General features: G+C 38.2%; 1 protein-coding gene across 1 annotated transcript; it reads left to right on the top strand.

The window, feature by feature from the left end:
• Positions 1-24460, top strand: LOC143883782 (cuscuta receptor 1-like). The gene is made up of 7 exons (XM_077387093.1): positions 1-416; positions 7365-7517; positions 8542-8694; positions 9494-9649; positions 17840-17995; positions 18287-18433; positions 23802-24460. Exons 1-7 carry the CDS (start codon positions 44-46, stop codon positions 24458-24460), a joined length of 1797 nt encoding a protein of 598 aa, XP_077243208.1. The 5' UTR covers positions 1-43.

The raw sequence follows: 24460 nt of genomic DNA, 5'->3' as shown, positions 1-24460 counted from the left end.
ACTACAACCGAGCTTTTAGTTTGGAGATAAACTTGCTAAAAATATGAGGGGTTTACACGCGTATAGTATTGTTGGGGTGTTGTGGTTTGTGAATGTGTGTTGCTGCTTTTACGGGGGCCAAGCATGTTTGGAGGAAGAGAGAAAAGCTCTCTTACAATTGAAAGACTCCATCAACGACTATCCAAATAATGCTACTTATCCTGTCTTGGAAGATTGGGTTGGAGAGGATTGCTGTCAATGGGAGCGTGTATCATGCTCTACTTCTTCATCTCGCGTGATAGGAATCGGCCTTTTCAATGCAAGGAATCCTTCATTAGGAGTGTGGTATCCTAATGCTATTCTGTTTGCCCAATTCAAAGAATTGGAGTCACTAGTTTTGAATTTGAATCAGATCGGTAGATGGGTTATGCCAGAAGGTAATGCTCGTTTCCTCCAATTTTATAAAATACTTCCTCAAATTGCATAAAAACCCTCAATCTCTTTTCTTAGGCAATTCAAAGATATTGATGGATGTTTAGCAAATCAGGTTTTTCTTTTAGTTCATTACCGGCATGAGGCCCATATATTTTTTATTATTATTATAAAGGGGGAGGAAATATAGTCATCAACACCTCACTCTCTCATAAAGTGATGTGGAATAGGTGAGTAGGGAATGGGTCTTAAGCTTAAAACTTTAATCTCTATAGACTGAGGTGTTTTAGGTCAAAATTCAAGTTTAATTTTTAGAGAAACACCACACTCTATCTTGGAACATTGTAATGAACTCAGAACCGATAGGCTGAAAAGAAACACTTAAAACAGAACGTTAACTTCAACTCATGAAAGAACATGTTTCTATTTTTCTTGGCCCACTGACCGCTTAGGGAAATGATCGGATCTGATTCTGATCACTATGGATGCAGAACTGATTTAGTAGGTGGAAGCTAAAGGAGATTCCTTAATTTCTCTTCACACTTGTCATCTGAACATAGAAATGACATGAGATGGGAAAGATCCTTGCAGATTCAAAGTTACTTGAAAGAGAAATTTTACAAGCGTGGGACTGATTACATTCAAAGAAATTCAAGATAAAGGAGATGAAATGAAGCACCTTACCTTTGAAAACGGCCAAAAATGAAACTCCTTATTTATAGAGGAAGAGAAGTCTACTAGAAGCTGCTGCCATCTTATGACAGCTCAAGCCAGCTGGCTTGCTGAGGTGGCATGCCACATGGCTTCTTGTAAGGCTCCCAATCATGTGGTCCCTTCTTGCCCAAAGGCCCCCCTTCTCGCTTTCTCTAAACTCCCAATTGAGTGACACATGGTGTGTTCTTGTGCTTTAACGCCTTTTAACAATCAGTCCTCCCAACCGACTATGCCCAACCATCCTGTCTACCTGATATTGCCTCTCATATGACAACATTGACATTACAATATTTAACCCCCTGTACGCATAAAGGAAAGTAAAAATACGACTACTCTATGCTAAAAAGAAACCTGCGCTCCTCGAACTCTCCCTCTTCAAAAGAACATTCCCTCAAGCTCACGTCTTTCTCCAGGCAGACTCGACACGGGTTCTAGGAGGCACTTTGCCCGGGGTCGATCAGTGTCAACACCTTGCCTCGTTGTCAATGGTGTATCGCACCACCTGGCTAATTCTGATAGTGCCTTGTCTTTATCTCCATCTTGAATTTCAAGTAAGTTTTATGTCCCAAGGCTATCCTCACGAATCAAATGTTTTTGCCATAATGTTCTATCATGATCCAGAAAAGGATCGTGAATGAAAAGCTCTATTAAGTCAAAATGGTCCCTTGTCATCTCAAGATCCAGGCCGTCCACTGCCCACACCCCTGGGCACAATATGGTCGCCCTCTGCAAATGCCATCCATTCTCCCTCATCCTCTATGAAGTGTTCCTTGTATCTACGACGTCAGACTGACAATCCTCCCAAATCTCAACTTGTGTACCACAATCCTCACAAATCTCGCTTTGTGTGTCAAACTCCCCTGTCTCCACACAAGAATCTATCATCAACCTGCTCATTGTACACACATCAATTGATGTAGATCGCCACGTTTAGATCAAATTGTCATACTAGTTCCCAAAGGTTAGCGGAAAACTCTGAAGATCTGATATTCAAGACTTGGATCTAAATGCACAGCTTTCAACAACAGTGATGAAGTTCGATCTACTCACTCTTCATAAATGAGTTTTAGAATTCTGGTCAGGCTGAGGCTTCACTATCACTATATTCTTTGTAAAATTAATGCTCACGAATGTATACTACTGCTCAGATTGAAGATTCTTCTAACCAAGGACTTTTGATTCTTTGGGATTCAGTTGTGTTTCAGTGATGGAAGCTGCAAAGCAATCTCAGATTTGCAAGCTCCAGGTTGAAACAAACTCCTCCAATGATTGCTCCTTAGTAAACTCAATTTGGCCAGATCCACTCACTTGTTGTTTGACAATAGCTGGCTGGATTGGAGTTCAGCGAGGTTTCCTTCACTCTCTGAACTGGTTCAAGTTTATTGTGAAGAGGAGAAGTAGATCCAGAGAAGATATTAAGAAGTATCAAATCGGTAACTGAATACCTTCAGCTCTGAGTTCTCCTGTTCTATGAAACTTAGATCTAGCACTTGAACCCAAGTATTGGAGGGGAAAAAATACAAATCAGAGAGAAGGAGCAATAGGACCTAGAACTTGTAGAATTCCAGAGTGGAGAGCTGGAACTTGTAGATCCGGAATGCCTTTGTATTCAGGTAGACCGAAGCTCAGCTTCAGAAAATTATCGCCTCAAGCCAGGATACGACAAGCAGGTGGCAGCTCAAACTCCACATAGTTGATTTTCATGATAACATAGCACGTTGTCTTTTCTCCTTCCAGCTCAAAATGGATCTAAGGTTCATCAATACCAATTCTCAAATATCTTCTTGGATCGAACAACCAAAAAGCATAGAATTTTCTCAAAAATAGAGTGTCGGTGGTACTCTGTTTCTGTGTTCTTCTAGAATATAAGAAACAAAAGTTGAATCCTTTAAGATCAAGTGGATTTGTTGTTTTGTAGAGATGTAAGAAGATAATAAGTATAGGATCCACAATACTTGTTGTTAACAGTTAGCACTCTGTATTCCATTAAGACGAATGATCAGTTTTCCCAAAGACGAATTATCTGCCATGAAGTAGTGTAAAAACACAGTGGTTTTATTGCCTCCTAGATGACTCCTTTCCCTATTTCAATTCTGTTCAAGGAAGGCTTTCGAAATTGCATGAAAAACATGAATAGATTCCTTCATTTTCTATTTTGATCTATTAGATCTTTATGAGGAAAGATCTCAGAGATGAAGTCCAGCAATGAAAGCAGAGAGGACCGAATGGATTGCACGTCCAGAACAAAGCGAAAAAGAACACTTATGGAATCGAACAACGAGGCTCTCCTCCAATTGCTAAATCTCTAAAACTCTAAGTCTAATGAAAACAAAGAGAATTCCTCAAGTATCCTAATAAGCTGCAGTTCGTGTGACGGGGATGGTTTTCCTGGTATGATCCAAGGAAAAAAACAATGGAGGCAGAGCAATGTGTGATGTTCTGTTTTTTTATTCTATGAATAAATTCAATGGAAAACTGTAAAACTCTCAATGGAGGAAATATGATCGACCAAAGAAGAAGGACTTTGTCACTCCTTGATGTGCTTGTCATGAGGCTTTCCATTTGAGTTGCTTGTGGAGTAATCTCATATTGACCTGAACTTAATCCACAATACTAACAAGCGAATCATTAGATTATAAATTTCAATCAATTTGGGTTTGGGATCAATCAAAACAGGGATGATCGTTGAACCATTGGGCTTACAAAATTTCCACAAATTTGGTGGACTTTTCGACAATTTCTGTGGAAATTTTGGTGGACATCTTTAAAATTTCGATGGGAATATTTAAAATCTGGGTGGAAATCTTGTAAATAAGCATGAAAATGAAATTTTGGAATTTCAATGAAACCGTGTAAAACAAATGACTCATTGTGAATTTTGTTTCGGTCTTGGCCGAATTCCAAAATTTCGGCTGAAATTTAAAACCATGCCACCGGCCTGATGTCTTGGAAAGCAGCCCTCACTTCCGCTTTGTTAGATTTCTTGATACCAAAAGGCCCAGGGAAGGCTCGCTTAGTATCACCAGTCTTGTCTCTAATAAGGCCTCCGATGCCGGTCAAACCTGGGTTGCCAAAGCTAGAACCATCGAAATTTAGCTTCAAACAACCGGGGTGTGAGTGACATTTTTACAATTTTTCATAGAAGTGATATAGAAATTTGTGTTAGTATCTAAGTCAAATAAAAAATGTGGAAAATTGATCGTACCTCTTGCCATGATGATCATATTGACATTGCTTTATGATATGTGCTACTATTGAAAATGCTCCTATCTTCGAGTATTGTTGATCACTGGAATGATTTTACAATATAGCCAAGTTATGATGCTCAGATCAATAGAATCTTTGGCCTTACCTTTGGTATATCAAAGAAAAATCATAATAAAATCCTGAGATCTGAATATCTCTTGCTCCCATCAATCAAAAACCCATATTAATAAAAGAGATTAGGGTTAACCCTCCTAGTGAAACACACCTTCCTTCTTAAAGTTGAACTTCTAATAGATTTAATCTTTAATTTATCTAAAATCCATTTTAGCAAAAATCCTAAACATGGATTAATAAAAAATCTAAGTGGCAATGTCGGCTACCCTATTAGATCTCACGAGCGATTATTCCAGTATTCTCCCAGCGGTCCATATTGACACTGCTATAAAAAGACCGGGCTTTGGACACTTTAAATTTCTGAAGTATGGGCATACATCATTTCCTTTAACAAATAATCTCTTTAGTCTAGTCTTTCAAGGAAAATATACATTCATGTAAAGAGAACTAAATATATAGATCATGGCAGCAAATACCCAAATAATGAGCATTACATTCCATATATCACGGAAATAATGATTTCCTGTTACGAGTACTTAATGTGGTGCACTCTTTATGATAAGACTAACTAATATCCATTCCATTCCAACTTTATGTTGTGCTCGTGGTTAATCTTCCTTTGACTATATCCAAATGTATAAACTTTACCTATGATACGAATCATCAAATTTAGTTTCAACATTAAAGTTAAAAGTGTCTCGTAATCGCGATCAAACACTAAGGCCCTGTTTGTTTTAGATTTTGAGAATGGATTGTGAGTTCAAAACTGATTACTGGACTAAAAATTAAATGTAATTTTGATCCCAATAATCAGTTTGGGACTCACAAACGATTCTTAAAATCCAAAACAAACAGGGCCTAAATGAACTAATCAATCCCATATGCTCTACATGCCCCTTATGTGATATGTATGGAAGCCTTTCTTTGTCACTTGGTATGCGGCTATCATCACAATGTATATGTGCTTCACAGTAGGGATGGACATGGTTCCGGTTCGAACCGAGGAACCGAGCCGAACCAGCACATTTGGTTCTGTTCGGTTCGGTTCGGTTCCATTTCTATATGGTTCAGTTCCGGTTCAGAAATCCAGGAACCGGTGCAAATTCGGTTCGGTTCTGGGTTTGGGATCCCGGAACTGAGAACCGAACCGAGAACCGAATTGGTTTAATGTAATTTTTGCTTTGGATATTAGGGACTGTTTGCTTTGAATATTAGGGCCTTAGTATTTCCCAAATTTGTAGTTCATGGCTTCATGCATTGCCAAAATTTGTGCATGATTATCCCACTTGTTTGTACTTCTTCATACTTCATATAAGTTTTGCATTGCCCAAATTTGCGCCTCTTACTGTTACTGTTAGTGCTTGTAATTCATATATAAACAGGGCCATTGGTGAAGGTTGGGTAAACCTAAAACCGAACCGAACCGATTATATATGGTTCTGGTTCGGTTCGGTTCCACACATATGGTTCGGTTCTGGTTCCAATTTCAGGGAACCGATTATATATGGTTCGGTCCTGGGTTTAGCCCAAAACCGAACCAAACCGGACCATGTCCACCCCTACTTAATACACAAATGATGATCCCCCCGTTCTCCCTAACAATATGATACTTTAAGTAATTATGCTTATTGTCATTGTCACTCTTCTTTCTCCTTAGAGAAGAAACCTACTGTAGCATTATCCCAATAAATAACATGTAGCCTAGAGATATGAGTGCACGACTCCAAGCCTTATGATAAAATTCTGCAACCATAGTGCCTGTATCGCAGTCTTGTAGCATGGAACAAACTCTGCCTCAATACTAGAAGAAAAGATCTGACACTAATACTTCATGTTTTGTATGAGATGAGATTTCCCTCCTTCCACATAAGTAGGAGGACATCCCTAAGGTAGACTTCATATAATCGAGGTATTGTATTTATAAGAGTTGTGACTGATCCTTAAATAGAACATCGCTCAAACAAAACCTCAAATGAGTCTTACGATCAAGCCTAGCGTCAACATCATGTCATACATAGGGACAAGGGTGTGGAATCAAGATCATTGATCTGGTGAAACATGATGAGGAAAACCCATATGGTTCTAGTCCCGTTCCTAATGAACATCCCATTCACCCAATTAACTGCTATAGAGAAACCTTAACGAAGCCTAATACTCAAGTGCTAGGATCATTCAATCAAGGTTGAGCAAACAATAATGTGCCAGGTTTATGTTCGCCAGTTAGTTAACGAAACAGATCACATCCACAGGGCACAAGTGGAGGGCCCAGGATGTGGGATGTGAGCCCAGGAAGTTATATGTCTTCAAGGATGCAAAGAATTGATAATGACTATTTATGTCGTAGAGTATGAAAATATAGTAAAACAAAGTTAACTTTTTTTTTTGGAAACCTTAAAATGAGGGTTGGTTAAAGAACCTAGTATCATGTCTCTTGGCAAAAGTAACAAATTTTCCTTCTTGCAATTGACTATTCGGTTTTAGCTAAAACAACATATTTTTGTTGTAAGGTGGGGTCCATTTTTTGGCTATCCATGTCATTCAACTCATGCTCATATGTTGGTAGATCAATGCTATTAAAAAGAATTTTATTCTTGGACAAATTATGCAAAAAATGAAAAAGAAAAAAGGGAATATAAGGGGAAGAAATGGAAATTGGGTCCATTGTCCCACACATAATCAAAAACTACTATTGAGGCATTTCATGCAGGCATCATAGCAGGGAAGTTGGTGGTCATGAGAGTCACACTTTTGATTGATTTAATCCAAAAGAAAACAGGGCCTAAGAATCACTGTTTTTTGCATTATTCTTATAAGTAATATAGAAATTTGATTTTTTTTCCCTTGCATTGAAAGGAATTTGTTTTTTGGTAATAAATGAAATTTGCTCATATTTTCTTGTCTTCATCATTTTCTTGTAGGTTTATGCAGGTTGAAGAGACTCAAGCAACTAGAGATCTCTGATAACCAACTTGATGATCGAAGCCTTCCATCATGTCTAGGAAACCTTTCGTCCCTGGAAGGTTTATATTTATCAAATAATAATCTTAGAAACCCAATTGGCATGTCAACAGGTACGGAGTGGCAAGAGTATTTTTCTCATCCCAAATGATGATGGTTGAAGTAGTTTTTCTCTTCACTTTCACTTATCTCATAATTTCAATGATAAGATGATGCATATAATACGCTTTTGGTATAGGCCTTGGGTATCTGGGGATCTTCAGTAGCTGCACCCTTTTTCAATTTTCGAAAGGCAACTGATCAAGGCACAAACTTGTTTTGACAATAGAGCAAATTAACTCATCTTGTCCACATGGATGGGGAGATCAGATAATGACTGTCGTTGGCGAAATTAACAAATAGGCTAGTATCATGTCTCATGGCGAAATTAACAAATTTTACTTCCTTCAATTTTTAAAATAACAAAAATACCCATTAGATTAGATTAGATCTCCCCAGCAGTGACCGGAGTAAACTGATCAACACGCTACTTTAGGGCTGTTGCACAATTAGATTAGATTTAACTCTAGAAAAACCGCCCAAAAGTTGCATTTATTGGTGTTTAATAGGAAGCCCTAACCCAGGTTTTGCAAACAGACAAAAACACCCACTTTGTCTAAAGAGGAGAACGAATTTGGTTAGGGTACTTTCGGGCTTTCGGTTAGGATACGACTAGGCTCAACTTCTAATCCCATTAAAAAGGGCGGTGATAAATTCGCCCATTGGAGTCCTTCGCCCCCTTTATCGCCTCTCTAATGCAAGCTAAAACCGAACCAAACCGGACCATGTCCACCCCTACTTAATACCCAAATGATGATCCCTAACGTTCTCCCTAACAATATGATACTTTAAGTAATTATGCTTATTGTCATTGTCACTCTTCTTTCTCCTTAGAGAAGAAACCTACTGTAGCATTATCCCAATAAATAAGATATAGCCTAGAGATATGAGTGTACGACTCCAAGCCTTGTAATAAAATTCTACAACCATAGTGCCTGTATCGCAGTCTTTGTTTTTTTCCTTTGCATTGAAAGGAATTTGTTTTTGGTAATAAACTAAATGTGCTCATATGTTTTTGTCTTCATCATTTTCTTGTAGGTTTGTGCAGTTTAAAAAGACTCAAGACTCTAGATCTCAGGGTTAACCAACTCGATGATCGAAGTCTTCCATCATGTCTAGGAAACCTTTCGTCCCTGGAAGAGATATATTTATCAGATAATAATCTTAGAAACCCAATTGGCATGTCAACAGGTACGGAGTGGTAATAGTATTTTTCTCATCCGAAATGATGATGGTTGAAGTAGTTTTTCTCTTCACTTTCACTTATCTCATAATTTCAATGATAAGATGATGCATAAAATATGCTTTTGGTATAGTCTGGGGATCTTCAGCAGCTGCATCCATTTTCAATTTTCGAAAGGCAAACTGATCACGGCATATAATGACTGTCATAGGCCTATGAAAAATATAATAATAAAAAGTTAACATGTTTTTTCTTTTTGGAGAAACCATAAAAACGAGGATTGATTGATCAATAGGCTACTATCATGTCTCTTGGGGAAAGTAACAAATTTTCCTTCCTTCAATTTGTAAAATAACACAAATACACATTAGATTAATTGTCTATTTGGTTTTAGCAAAAACAACATATTTTTGTTGCAAGGTGGGGTCCATTGTTTGGTTATCCAAGCCATTCAACTCATGCTCATTCCAAATCAACAGAACTTAAATCTTAGTGTTTTTGAAAGCTTTAGTGGCTTTGGTGTGGGACCTCCTAAATCAAGGCTCAGGATCATCTGATCAAGATTGGGAAAATGATAAAGAGCCACTTTTGTCGATGTCTGCTAAATCAACAGAATTGATCATGTCCACATGACACAAGTGGGTCTAAAAAGTAGGAAAAATAATAATCTAAGGGTGATTTTTCTAGCAATTTTCATATAAGTAATATAAAACTTCGAGATTTTTCCCTTGCAGCGAGAGCAATTTATTGTTTAGTAATAAATGAAATGGGTTTTGGGTTTTTATGTCTGGTTCATTTTTCTTGTAGGTTTATGTGGCTTGAAGAGACTCACGCAACTAGATCTCAGCGATAACAATCTTCACGATCAAAGTCTTGCATCATGTCTGGGAAACCTCTCCTCCCTTCAAACCCTGTTTCTATCACGGAATAATCTGACATTCACATTTGGCGACATCTCAACAGGTACGGGGCTATTAGCATTTCCTCGCCCAAAATGATGATGTGTGGAGTATTTTTTGACAGGATTTTATTAATTTTCTGTCATAGTACCCGCTTTAAGAAAAGTAAACTATACATTTAATAAAGAAAATAGCATCTGATCAAGATTGGGAAAATGATAAAGAGCCCATTTTTGTGGCTGTCAGCTAAATCAACAGAATTGATCAACTCCACATGGCACCAGTGGGCCCAGAAAGTGATCAATAGGAAAAAAATCTAAGGGTAATTTTTTTAGCATTTTTCATATAAGTAATATAAAACTTTTCTGTGATATAGTATAACTAAGGCAGACTGGCAGACCATATTTGGATAATGCCATTACTCACTTTGTTTTGCACCTTTTATGAGTGGATGTTTATACCATCTTGAATATTGTAGTGTCATTATCAAAATACGGTAGTGCAGATATCAGTCCCCCCTAAAATAATCTTCTAACCTTGTGACAATAGAATTTGGCACTACTCTGTTTTCATAATTGCAGAATCTCAGCTTGTCTTTTCTTCCTTAATTGCTTTGAGTGCTTTTGGGGAACTACAATAACCTTTGACAGCTATTTAAATGATAAAAGACAAGACGAGTTAGTGCAATTATCAAAACATGGGAGTGTCAACATTAGTAGCCGAAGATGGAAGTTCAATTTTTGCACCCTTCAATTTTATTGAACAATATAAACACAATTGCAAATTCATATTTCAAAATAATAGATCTATTTTTCTCAGAATAAAGTACACAAAACATAGATCAGAAAAGAATATATAACAATAATGCAGGGAAATAAACCACACTAAAAAAGGGAAAGACGAAAAAAGAAAAAAGAATGAAAGATTTTAGTTGGGCTTTTGTTGATGTATATTACACAAACACTACCCAAATCACGCACCACTCTTACTCCAAGGCTTGATGACAACAACGACAATGATAACCACGATTATGAGGAGTATAATAGCAAAGCACGTCCATTTCCGTTTGTTCCTTTGCAATTTCTTAGCCTTTTGGAGAGCAACCATCCCAGATGAAACGTGATCCACCGCGCTTGAAATCTAAGTTAAAAGCGTACTTAGCAAAACGTGGTTTGGCACCACAAAAAGGACAGGGATGGGAAAAATTCGAGTTTAATACAATATTGGTTCAAAAAATGTAGTAAAAAATGAAAACACAAAAAAAATGCATTAAAAATTTTGTCATTTACAAAAATATAGTGGGGGTAATAAAGTTGGAAAGTTGGGCAAAAAATGTATTTAATACCATCTTAAACGTGCTTAAAACATTTTCCACAGAAAATGGGGGTTTTTACTATAAAAGTTTTAAACAAAGTACTAACTCCATGCCAATAAAAAGAGATTTTTTTCAAAAAAAAAAAAAAAAAACCAAAAGAAAAAAAAAACTCTCCTTAAACAGTGTTTCGTGTAAGAAGCAACAGATCTTGGCGATTGAACATTGAGAAAATTACAGAACAACAGGGATTGAATTGAAATAAAGAAAAACATACCGGAAGCCATGAATTGGGTTTTTCTTTCTCTCCGAGTTTCTCTTCGCTACACAACCGTCGGTGATGGGGACCGGTTTCTTTCTCTTCAAGCGTGGATTCTCAAAGATTGAAACGAATTTGTTGTGAACAAATAGGACCCAAGAGTTCCTTTTTATAAGCGTTTGTGGGAAGAGATGCGACTCCTCATCGCGCCGATCCCTCTCCCCAAACGTCTTTTTTTTTCAAACGTTTATACCTTTTCACACCAAATGATCTTGACCGTCGATCTTGCAACAGCCATATCCACTGTTAGGAAATAATCCTAACATTCTCCCACTTGGCTAGCAAGATCTTTGAGCCAAACATAAGGATCATAACTTTAAATTAGTTAGATAATAAACACAACATTCCGTTTAGCGAAAACTACCAACAATAAACCATGTAACCATTGGGTCACCAACTCTACCCAATAGCCTACCCCATGATTATATTATTAGTAATTCTTACTAACATGAATGTAAAAGCATACATGTATAAGATGTAAACATGGTCCAAAACAGTCATACAAACACATTCTACCTCTTATTAACAATCCATTTACAAAATGTGCACGAAATGGAGCGATAGAAAATAATCATAATATATATATATCAGAATCTTAAAATATAATGTGATCACAACAACAGTGTATCTCAATACCAAATGCAGAATCCCACTATCATAGGCTATCAAAAGTGTCAACCAATCCCACGCGCACTACATGCTCTCTGAAGAGCTTTGGTGACAAGCCTTTAGTCAAGGCATCCGCCAACATAAGTGCGGTGCTTATGTATTCCACAGATACATGCTGATTCTGAACTCTTTCCCTCAGAATAAGATACTTTAGATCTATATGCTTCGAACCGTCTCCAGACTTGTTGTTCTTGGAAAAGAAAACCGCAGCGGAATTATCGCAGAGAAGTTTCAGCGGCCTCTCAATAGAATATATCAAATTAAGCCCTGAAAGAAAATTTCGCAGCCATAAGGCGTGAGCCGAAGCCTCCGAACATGAAATAAACTCTGCCTCCATAGTGGATGAAGCCGTCATTCTCTGCTTGACGCTTCTCCAAGAAATAGGTCCTTCTGAAAGCATAAAAAAATAACCAGAAGTGGATCGATGGGTGTCCCGACAACCAGCGAAGTCGGAATCAGAATAGCCAATCACCTCAAGGCTATCCGATCTCCTAAATGTGAGCATGTAATCTGAAGTCCCTCGCAGGTAACGCATAACCTTTTTGGCTGCCTTCCAGTGATCCAGACCTGTGTCACTTTGGTATCTACCAAGCATGCCAACTGCAAATGAAATATCTGGACGGGTACAGACCTGAGCATACATGAGACTACCAACAGCGGAAGCATAAGGAATATGTCTCATCTCATCCCGTTCCAGTGTGTTCCTGGGACATTGTAACTGACTGAATACATCGCCCTTAACTATAGGGGCAAGACTAGGGGAGCACCTCTCCATGCTGAATCTCTTAAGGACTTTTTCTATATAGGTCTTCTAAGACAATCCCAGCAATCCTCGAGTCCTATCTCGATGAATCTCTATTCTTATAACATAGGAAGCTTCACCAAGATCTTTCATATCAAAATTCCTTGAGAGGAATTGTTTTGTTTCTTTCAGCATACCTAGGTTACTACTGGCAAGTAGTATATCATCAACATATAACATTAGGATGATGAACTGACTCCCACTAACCTTAAGATATATGCATTGATCTACAGCATTTTCCTTGAACCCAAAAACTAGACACTACCTCATGAAATTTCAGATACCACTGCCTAGAAGCCTGCTTAAGTCCGTAAATGGACTTTTTAAGCCTACATCCTAGGTGCTCTTCGCTCTCAGCTTTAAAACCTTCAGGCTGAATCATATAGACATCCTCATGAAGATCACCATTTAAAAATGCAGTCTTCACATCCATCTGGTGTAACTCTAAGTTATAATGAGTCACCAAAGCCATGACTATCCTCAAAGAGTCCTTCCTTGATACTGGAGAGAAAGTCTCTTTGAAGTCTATTCCCTCTTTTTGAGTGAACCCCTTAACGACTAGTCTGACCTTATATCTTTCAATACCGCCCTTAGAGTCTCTTTTGGTCTTGAAGACCCATTTACAGCCTACAGGCTTGACCCCTTTAGGTAACTCGGTGAGTTCCCATACACAGTTCTTTTCCATCGAGAGCAACTCATCCTTCATGGCTTCAAGCCACTGAGCTGATCGGTCGCTATTTATGGCCTGACCAAATGAAAGTGGATCATTATCCATTTCACCGTCGTAGTCACATTCGTTTAGATAGACAACATAGTCATCAGAGATGGCTGACCTCCTCTCTCTCTGTGACCTACGCACAGATTGCTCAGCGACAATCGTTGCTGGAGCATCAGGAATGTGGGGCGAAACCTCCAATGTGCCATCTGGTGCATCAATATCCTCAGGTGGAGGAATCGACACTACTCTTTCTTGGATTACCGGTATTGGAACAAATATCCGGTTCTCCTCAAAAGTAAGTGACCTAGGCACAAAACTCCCACTGAGATCACCATCCTCTAAGAATACAACGTATCTAGTCTCTACAATCCGGGTGCTATGAGTAGAACTATAGAACCTATAACCCTTAGACCGTTCAGGGTAACCTATGAAGTAACAAGAGATGGTCCTAGCGTCTAACTTTCTCAACTGTGGGTTATAAATTTTGGCTTCAACCATACAGCCCCAAACATGCAAATATCCTAGCTTAGGCTTTTTACCGGCCCATAACTCATAAGGGGTCTTAGCCACAGCTTTACTCGGTACACGGTTTAGGATATGAACGGCTGTTTTCAATGCTTCTCCCCACAAGGACTCAGGCAATGGTGAAATGCAAATCATGCTCCTCACCATATCCATAAGAGTACCGTTTCGTCTCTCAGCAACACCATTTTGCTCAGGTGTACCTGGCATCGTGTACTGAGCGACAATACCGTTCTCCTGTAGGTAAAGTGCGAACGCACCTGGACTGCGGCCCGTATCGGAATATCTACCATAGTACTCCCCACCTCTATCGGACCTCACAACCTTAATCTTCTGGTCAAGTTGTAACTCAATCTCAGCCTTATAGATCTTAAAGGTATCCAGTGCTTCCGACTTTTCTTTGATGAGATAGACATAGCTAAAACGTGAAAAGTCATCGATAAAGGTAATGAATATCTCTCGCCACTTAGGGCAGGAGTAGGAAATGGCCCACATATATCAGTGTGAATAATTTCTAACAAGCCGGTACTCCTAGTGGCGCCCTTCTTACTAGTTTGGTTTGTTTACCCTTAAGACACTGCCTACAAATCCCGAAATCAGAAAAGTCAAGAGGAGGAAGAACTCCATCCTTTACCAGTCTTTCCATACGACTAATGGAAATGTGGCCTAAACGCTTATGCCACAAACTGGAAGAGTTTTCATCAACTCGACCCCGTTTATTGCCACGGTAACTGATTTCCTCATTCACATGCATGGATAATAGAGAATGTGCAAACGAGCTATCTAAATTAATCATATATAGATTGCCCACAAGCGGACCAGAACCAACAACATTGGAATCATGGAGTAATGTAAAACCTTTATTCCCAAACTTAAATTCAAATCCAAAGGAAACAAGTTTGGATACAGATATAAGGTTTCTGCTCATGGCAGGTACATAAAATGTGTCTTCCAAATATATAATGAAGCCACTATTTAATACAAGACAAAAAGTGCCAATAGCCTTGACGTCTGCTTCTACTCCATTTCCCATCTTAATGGTTCGCTCCCCTTTCTTGAGTCTCCGTCTCTCTTGAAATCCCTGCAAGGAATTCGAAATGTGAATAGTTGAACCTGTATCTATCCACCAGGTATTTCTAGGCGCATCTACAAGGAAAGATTCATGACAAACAAAAACTGAATTATTACCTTTCTTATGCAGCCACTCTTCATACTTGGAGCACTCTTTCTTTATGTGACCAAGTTTCTTACAGAAATGGCACCTAATGCGACTTTTCATCCCAACGGTCAAGCCCTGAGCCGAACCACTTGCTACCTTCTTCTTCCCTTTCCCAAAGCCCTTTCCTTTGGTTTTCTTCTTGAAGTGACCCTTCAATGTTCCCTCTATGGTGTAATGAGCACTTTCAGGTTGCTCGGTCTTCAACCTCTCTTCTTCTTGAACACACATGGCTATGAGTTCACTCATTTCCCACTTCTCTTTCTGCGTATTGTAATTAATTTTAAATGGAGTAAACTGCGCAGGAAGAGATGTCATCATGAAATGAACAAGGAAACCCTCAGAGATCTCCATGTTCATTTTCTTTAGCTGGGAGGCCATGTCATTCATTCGCATAATGTGCTCTCTCACACCACTACTACCATTGTACTTCATAGTGATCATCTTCATCATCAGTGTACTGGCAAGAGCCTTAGACGATCCCTTAAATTGATCCTCTACAGCCTGTAGGTACTCGCTAGCAGTAAATTCCTCATTTTCATCTGAGTCGGCAATGCCTCCTCGGATAGAGGTAGAGATCGTGCTTTTCATAATCATAAGGCTCATGCGGTTTGACAGTTCCCATTTTTCATAGGTAGCCAAATCCGCAGCAGTACTCTCATTAGAAGGCACTTCAGGTTTGTCATTCCTAAGTGCATAATCTGGGTCCAAACACCCTAGGACTATGTGAATATGATCCTTCCATTTTCCGAAATTAGTCCCACTCAAAACCTCGATCCCGGACAAATAACTAGAGATAGAACAAGGGTTCAATGCTGTAGACGAATAAGACAGACAGTTACAATTTTGCTCACTATCTAAGACACCATTTAAATCCACAAAAGGAGTTTATTCATTAAAATCCACGATTTAATGTAATCCAACTTTAAAACAAATGACTAAAGTAAACAGAAATACAAAATACATAAGTGTGTTCTTGATGGAACACCCGGTGTGTCACCGTGGGATGTCCATTGGGCCATGCCACGATACACATTTGGTTCCATTTTTAAGTCATCTTTAGGGAAGTCAGTTGGATTGCCTAGAATCACAGAAACACATAAATGTGATTCTAAGGAGACACCAGCGTATCATCATGGGTCGTCCATTGGGCCGTGCCACGACACACATTTGGCTCTCATTCATGAGACTAACTAGGGCCAAATAACTCTATACTTAAGGTACACATCACCGTTGGGCAGAAGCGCAACCCCAAACCAAGTTATCCAGGCCTAGCCCTCTCACACCGCATATTTGTGCAAAGCAACAGTCATCCGTTGGGCTGAGTGTTGCTCTTGGACAAATAGACGCAACTTAAAGTGGTTTTGTAGTTCATAATGTGTCACTATATGCGACACTGTTCTTTATTTAAACCACTAATCCTAAGCGATTCCGTTTCCCAGTCGGAATCACAATTCTTTGTTCATTCACAACTAAAATAATGAACAAAGTGTACAAACATGTGTACATAAAACCCGTTTTCAAGTTCCATAAAAAACAGACATCAAATTTGGGTTCAGAGGGGTGAAAATCCCCTGAATCCAGATTTACCCGGCCCAAAACCCAAAAAAAAATTTGACTCAAAATCAAACAAATAAAACCAAATTTTGTTAAATTTACACTGTAACCATATAATACAGTGCTCAAATGTAAAAACTGACTCCAAAAATGGGTTCAGGAGGGTTCCAAACCCCTAGAACCAATATTAGCCAGACCCAAAACCCCAAAAAATGGCAGAAATGGCTCAAAAAAGGTCCCTGGGCCGGTTTTGGTTGGGTCTGCTGGGCCCAGACAGGTTTTATGGGCCTTATCTATTAACTGGGCCATTCAAAAAACTGCGGATCCTTAACGGGCCTGCGCGGCCCATCGGCCCATTACTATTCATCATCTTCTCCAACAGCCTTTTTAAATTCCAGAAAATCCGAAAAAAAAAGAACAAATTTCAATTTCAATTTCTGGGTTCATTTGACATCGGATTTAGGCACCGTTTGTTGCATTGGACTCGTCTCTCGACGAACTTCACATCCATGCCAGAAAATCACCGGTCGGAGCAACTGTTTTCCGGCGGCATGCCATTTTCCGGCGATGTCAAAAATTCCCAAAAAATAAAATTTTCAATCGGATTTTCTCGCCGTTTTCTCGCTAGAACCGTGGCTCTGATGCCACATGTAAGAAGCAACAGATCTTGGCGATTGAACATTGAGAAAATTACAGAACAACAGGGATTGAATTGAAATAAAGAAAAACATACCGGAAGCCATGAATTGGGTTTTTCTTTCTCTCTGAGTTTCTCTTCTTTACACAACCGTCGGTGATGGGGACCGGTTTCTTTCTCTTCAAGCGTGGATTCTCAAAGATTGAAACGAATTTGTTGTGAGCAAATAGGACCCAAGAGTTCCTTTTTATAAGCGTTTGTGGGAAGAGATGCGACTCCTCATCGCGCAGATCCCTCTCCCCAAACGTCTCTTTTTTTCAAACGTTTATACCTTTTCACACCAAATGATCTTGACCGTCGATCTTGCAACAGCCATATCCACCGTTAGGAAATAATCCTAACATTTCGTTCACTACGGTTATATTCCATTGAGAGCAATTTATTGTTTAATAATAAATTAAATGGGTTTTGGGTGTTTATGTCTTAATCATTTTTCTTGTAGGTTTATGTGGTTTGAAGAGACTCACGGATCTAGGACTCGGAGATAACAATCTTCACGATCAAAGTCTTCCATCATGTCTAGGCAACCTCTCCTCCCTGGAAAATCTGGATTTATCAGAGAATAATCTGACATTCACATCTGGCGCCATCTCAACAGGTACGGGGCAGTAGCATTTCCTCACCCAAAATGATGATGTGTGAAGTATTTTTTGACAGGATTTTGTTATTTTTCTAACATAATACTACCCGCTTTAAGAAAAGTAAACTATAGATTTAATAAAGAAAATGGGAAATGATATTCCCACCCCCTCTTTTAACAACAACTTTGAGATGAATTTTTAGCATTTTTTTAGCATTTTTAGTTTTATATTCCATTGAGAGCAATTTATTGTTTAGTAATAAATGAAATGGGTTTGGGGTTTTTATATCTTGATAATTTTTCTTGTAGGTTTATGTGGCTTGAAGAGGCTCACGCATCTACGTCTCACAGATAACAATCTTGAAAGTCTTCCATCATGTCTAGGCAACCTCACCTCCCTGGAATATCTGTATTTAGCAGAGAATAATCTAACATCCACATTTGGCATCTCAACAGGTACGAGGCAGTAGCATTTCCTCACCCAAAATGATGATGTGTGAAGTATTTTTTGACAGGATTTTGTTATTTTTCTGACATAATACTACCCGCTTTAAGAAAAGTAAACTATAGATTTAATAAAGAAAATGGGAAATGATATTCCCACCCCCTCTTTTAAGATCTTTGGATCTCAAAACCCAGAGACAACCAATACAATGACTGGGCCATATCTTATAGGTATATCATCTCCACATGTTTAGAGGACTAATTATGTTATTACTTTGAGTGGTCATGGTTAGGGTCAAGCCTAGGGTCAACATTAAGTTCTACATATGGTCAGGGTGTAATCAAGACCGTTGATCAAGTGGACCATCATGAGGCAATCCATATTGTCCAAGTCTTATGCCTAACTGAGATCCCATTAATCAGATTAAGGCCTACAAATATTTTAGCATCTTTCTTGTTATGTTATTCTACGTACTACACAGGCCTTTCTAGAAGTTGTTTTTGACCTTTTTTTTTTTGAACTACTGAAAATTTATTCCAAGCAGCCACAAAAAACACAAAGAAAACACAGCACAAGAAATCTTATGAAACTATGAGGGGAGAAAATAAAAAAACTCTAAAGTTGCATGATCTCCTTACAAGATGGAACGGGACATGGTGACCCTTCACGCGATCAAGTATCTCAAGTTCTTAACAATGAACTCTGAAATTCTCCATGGAGAGGGAGATCTCCCATCCAGCCCATCGAGCAACCTGATAACAATTAGGGAGTCAAAAGTTATCTTTTACCCTTTTTTGGCATGCTAATTGAATCCAAAATTTATAATTTTTTACAAAACCCATCGTATCACATGTGCAACCTGAATAGGTTTAAAGGGAACACAGTAAAAGACAGTCTTACCGGATTGTGTCCATCTATCCCAACTAGTGCAAGAGTCCTTTTGTTCCCAACAGGCTAGCCTACATAGTTGTAAACAGTTTCTAAACAGCCACTAGTCACCGAGAGACCAACCCTTGCCTTCATCAATAGCAGTCATCGTAGGAAGATGGGCACCCACTGCACACATGGGATGATCGTCGGACCCCAACCTCTCCTTGTACTTTCTATTGATGCCAGAATCCAGACGCGAGACTAGGGTGTTACTTCGAAATGAACGAGGTTATGAACACCCTTTCTTGGCTCAAGTATCAATTTTCCTTCCATTAGTCAAATAACACACAATTTCACAGACGGAGGTCCGCAAACTCCGTAGCGGATGCTTTGGCAAAGACCGGAGTGAACCGTGAACCGTAACGATACCATTATTTAATGCCATCTTAAACGTGCTTAAAACATTTTCCACAGAAAATGGGGGTTTTTACTATAAAAGTTTTAAACAAAGTACTTACTCGATGCCAATAAAAAGAGATTTTTTTTCAAAAAAAGAAAAGAAAAGAAAAGAAAAACTCTCCTTAAACAGTGTTTCGTTCACTACCGTTAAAAGATACAGTGTATATGTAATGTAACAACAACCACCCGATAACAACAACTTTGAGATGATTTTTTAGCATTTTTTTAGCATTTTTAGTTTTATATTCCATTGAGAGCAATTTATTGTTTAGGTAATAAATGAAATGGGTTTTGGGTGTTTATGTCTTGATCATTTTTCTTGTAGGTTTATGTGGCTTGAAGAGACTCATGTATCTATATCTCAGAGATAACAATCTTCACGATCAAAGTCTTCCATCATGTCTAGGCAACCTCTCCTCCCTTCAAACCCTGGATTTATCAGAGAATAATCTGACATTCACATCTGGCGCCATCTCAACAGGTACGGGGCAGTAGCATTTCCTCGGGTGGTTGTTGTTAATACCATCTCAAAATGTATTTAATACCATCTTAAACGTGCTTAAAACATTTTCCACAGAAAATGGGGGTTTTTACTATAAAAGTTTTAAACAAAGTACTAACTCCATGCCAATAAAAAGAGATTTTTTTCAAAAAAAAAAAAAACAAAAGAAAAAAAAAACTCTCCTTAAACAGTGTTTCGTTCACTACGGTTATTGTTTAGTAATAAATGAAATGGGTTTTGGGTTTTTATGTCTCGATCCTTTTTCTTGTAGGTTTGTGTGGCTTGAAGAGACTCACGGATCAAAGTCATGCATCATGTCTAGGCAACCTCTCTCTCTCTCTCTCGCTCTCTCTCTCTCTCTCTCTCTCTCTCTATATATATATATATATATATATATATATATATATATATATATATATATATATATATATATGAGAAAACGGTTCCTACACATATGTGTAGAGAGTTCTCTACACACTAGCTTAAAATACAATGGGGGCCCACATTGTTTGGGTGATCCAAACCATCCATTTTAAAGGCCCTCGCATAGATAGGGTGTCTACAAAAAATCAGATCCATAGGATCATCCCAACCCTACGATTTGTGGAGGTAAAATGGATGTCTTTAAACCTTCACAAATTAGTCCATTTTTTGCCTCCACAGTTCGAATGGTTAGGATGATCTTATGGATCTGATTTTTTGTGGACACCCTATCTATGTGAGGGCCTTAAAAATGAATGGTTTGGATCACCCAAATAATGTGGCTCCCACTGTATTTTAAGCTAGTGTGTAGATAACTTATCTACACATATGTGTAGGAACCGTTTTCTCTCTCTCTCTCTCTCTCTCTCTCTCTCTATATATATATATATATATATATATATATATATATATAGAGAGAGAGAGAGAGAGAGAGAGAGAGAGAATTTATATGATGGGTGGCCGTGAAAACACGTGAAGACTAAATATGATCCAAACCGTTCATCTGTTTGTGCCCCAAAAAACATTTCCATAGGATGATCCTAACCCTCCGATCTGAAGAAGATTCCATAAATGATTTTTGGAAATCTCCATATTCAGATCAGTTCAGATCGGAGGGTTAGGATCAACCTATGGAAATGATTTTTGGGGCACAACCTATTTATGTTGTGCCCAAACAGATGAACGGTTTGGATCATCTAAAAAAGTGGGTTGTACCTACTTTTTTAGACTTCACGTGTTTTCACGGCCACCCATCATATATATATATATATATATATATATTAGTTAACAGTTGGTGAGCTTAAGCGCATGAAAACATTGGTGCGCTGAAGCGTTTCTATTGGATTTTGGATTTTTATGTCTTGATAATTTTTCTTGTAGGTTTATGTGGCTTGAAGAGACTCACGTATCTAGATCTCAGCCATAACAATCTTCACGATCAAAGTCTTGCATCATGTCTAGGCAACCTCTCCTCCCTTCAAACCCTGGATTTATCATGGAATAATCTGACATTCACATCTGGTGCCATCTTAACAGGTATTTTTTGGCAGGATTTTGTTATTTTTCTAAGAAAAGTAAACTATACATTTAATAAAGAAAATGGGAAATGATATTCCCACCCCCTCTTATAGGCAATACAATGGCTGGGCCAAATCTTATAGTTATATCATCTCCAAGTTCCACATATGGTCAGGGGTGTAATCAAGATTTTATTATTTTTCTGTCATAGTACCCGCTTTAAGAAAAGTAAACTATACCTTTAATAAAGAAAATAGCATCTGATCAAGATTGGGAAAACGATAAAGAGCCCATTTTTGTGGCTGTCAGCTAAATCAACATAATTGATCAACTTCCACATTTGGTTAATGCCATTACTCACTTTGTTTTGCACCTTTTATGAGTGACATGTTTATACCATCTTGAATATTGTAGTGTCATTATCAAAATACGGTAGTGCAGATATCAGTCCCCCTAAAATAATCTTCCAACCTTGTGACAATAGAATTTGGCACTACTCTGTTTTCATAATTGCAGAATCTCAGCTTGTCTTTTCTTCCTTAATTGCTTTGAGTGCTTTTGGGGAACTATAATAACCTTTGACAGCTATTTAAATGATAAAAGACAAGATGAGTTAGTGCAATTATCAAAACATGGGAGTGTCAACATTAGTAGCATAGAATATACACTAATACAATACCTAAGATGGAAACACAAAAAAATGAAAACACAAAAAAAATGCATTAAAAATTTTGTCATTTACAAAAATATAGTGGGGGTAATAAAGTTGGAAAGTTGGGGTAACAACAACTTTGAGATGATTTTTTAACATTTTTTTAGCATTTTTAGTTTTATATTCCATTGAGAGCAATTTATTGTTTAGGTAATAAATGAAATGGGTTTTGGGTGTTTATGTCTTGATCATTTTTCTTGTAGGTTTATGTGGCTTGAAGAGACTCACGGATCTAGTTCTCAGAGATAACAATCTTCACGATCAAAGTCTTCCATCATGTCTAGGCAACCTCTCCTCCCTGGTAGAACTGGATTTATCAGAGAATAATCTGACATTCACATCTGGCGCCATCTCAACAGGTACGGGACAGTAGCATTTCCTCACCCAAAATGATGATGTGTGAAGTATTTTTTGACAGGATTTTGTTCTTTTTCTGACATAATACTACCCGCTTTAAGAAAAGTAAACTATAGATTTAATAAAGAAAATGGGAAATGATATTCCCACCCCCTCTTTTAAGATCTTGGGATCTCGCAAGTCACAATACAATGACTGGGCCTTATCTTATAGTTATATCATCTCCACATGTTTACAGGACTAATTATGTTATTACTCTGAGTGGTCATGGTTAGGATGAAGCCTAGGGTCAACATTAAGTTCCACATATGGTCAGGGGTGTAATCAAGACCGTTGATCAAGTTGACCATCATAAGTCAATCCATACTGTCCAAGTCTTATGCCTAACTGAGATCCCATTCGTCAGATTAAGGCCTACAAAACATTGAAAAAGGATGCGGAACTTCCTTCACGATTTTCTCAAACATAACGGAATGTTTTATCATTTTCCTAACAAGAGGGATATTTTTGTCTTAAAAAGTAATTATGACTGTAACGTTACACACATGACAAAGCATGATAACCTCCCTACATATTATTGTTATGTTATTCTACGTACTTCACTGGCCTTTTTATGAAGATAAGCAAAAAAATGAAAAAGGGAAGAAATAGCGAATGGGACCCCACGTTGGAGATTTGATGTATGAGGGCGTCATCCAGAGGAAGTTGGTGGTCTTGAGGGTCCCACCTTTGATTGATCTTATCCTTACATTTGATAGGCCTTACATTGGGTCAAGGTGTGAGAATATTATTTCTCACAATATGACTATTTACATTTACACTAATAAATTGGAAAAAAAAGAAAAATAAAATTTTATTAGAAACTTGTTTTTTAGGGAAGAATTTTATCTTGCCTCATAATCATACAATGGGGCTTCCTCGTTATCATTTTGCAACATCAATCTAATTTTGTCACCATTTTTCTGTCTTATTCTTACAGGGATTTGCAAACTAAGGAACTTAAGTCTCTTGGATCTTTCGAACAATTCAATTGAGGGCATTCATCCATGTATGGAAGGCATGCATAACCTGCAAGAGCTTTATCTCTCCGACAATCGCTTTAAAGGGAAGATTCCTTCATTCATTTTCAACAACCTAACGAAGATAGAGTCTATTGATCTTTCAAATAATCCGTTCATGGGTGTGTTCTCATTTTCTAGTTTTGCCAACCTCTCGAAGCTTTCAAGTGTTGACCTTTCAAACAATGTCCAATTAGTGGTCGAAACCCAACATCCACATTGGGTTCCTACTTTTCAACTCCAGTGGTTGTCCTTAGAAAATTGCAACCTCAACAAACATAGCACTCGTAGCATTCCCAGCTTTCTTTCTAGCCAGGTTCAGTTATCTGAATTAAATTTGGGTCATAACTCTCTTAAAGGGATCATTCCATCTTGGCTGTTGTACAATACATCACGTGGTACCTTGTTGTTGAGCGGTAACTTGTTCGAAGGCTCAATTCCGCAGTCTACCTACAACACTACATCATCTGTCACTTTTCTAGATATCTCTGAGAACAATCTGTCTGAGCCACTTCCTACAAACATCGGCACACTCTTCCCTCAGTTGAATTACTTCAACCTATCCAAAAATATTTTGTAA

Source organism: Tasmannia lanceolata, unplaced genomic scaffold (genome assembly GCF_043159265.1).
Source record: "Tasmannia lanceolata isolate RefF3 unplaced genomic scaffold, GAP_Taslan_0.1 ptg000008l, whole genome shotgun sequence".
Classification (NCBI taxonomy): domain Eukaryota; kingdom Viridiplantae; phylum Streptophyta; class Magnoliopsida; order Canellales; family Winteraceae; genus Tasmannia; species Tasmannia lanceolata.
This window is presented reverse-complemented; position numbering and strand designations above follow the sequence as displayed.

Coding starts and splice junctions, on each gene's coding strand:
- LOC143883782 (XM_077387093.1), top strand. CDS start 44: ATGAGGGGTTTACACGCGTATAGTATTGTTGGGGTGTTGTGGTTTGTG. Junction 8,695..9,493: donor CCCAATTGGCATGTCAACAG/GTACGGAGTGGT, acceptor TTTTTCTTGTAG/GTTTATGTGGCTTGAAGAGA. Junction 9,650..17,839: donor ATTTGGCGACATCTCAACAG/GTACGGGGCTAT, acceptor TTTTTCTTGTAG/GTTTATGTGGTTTGAAGAGA.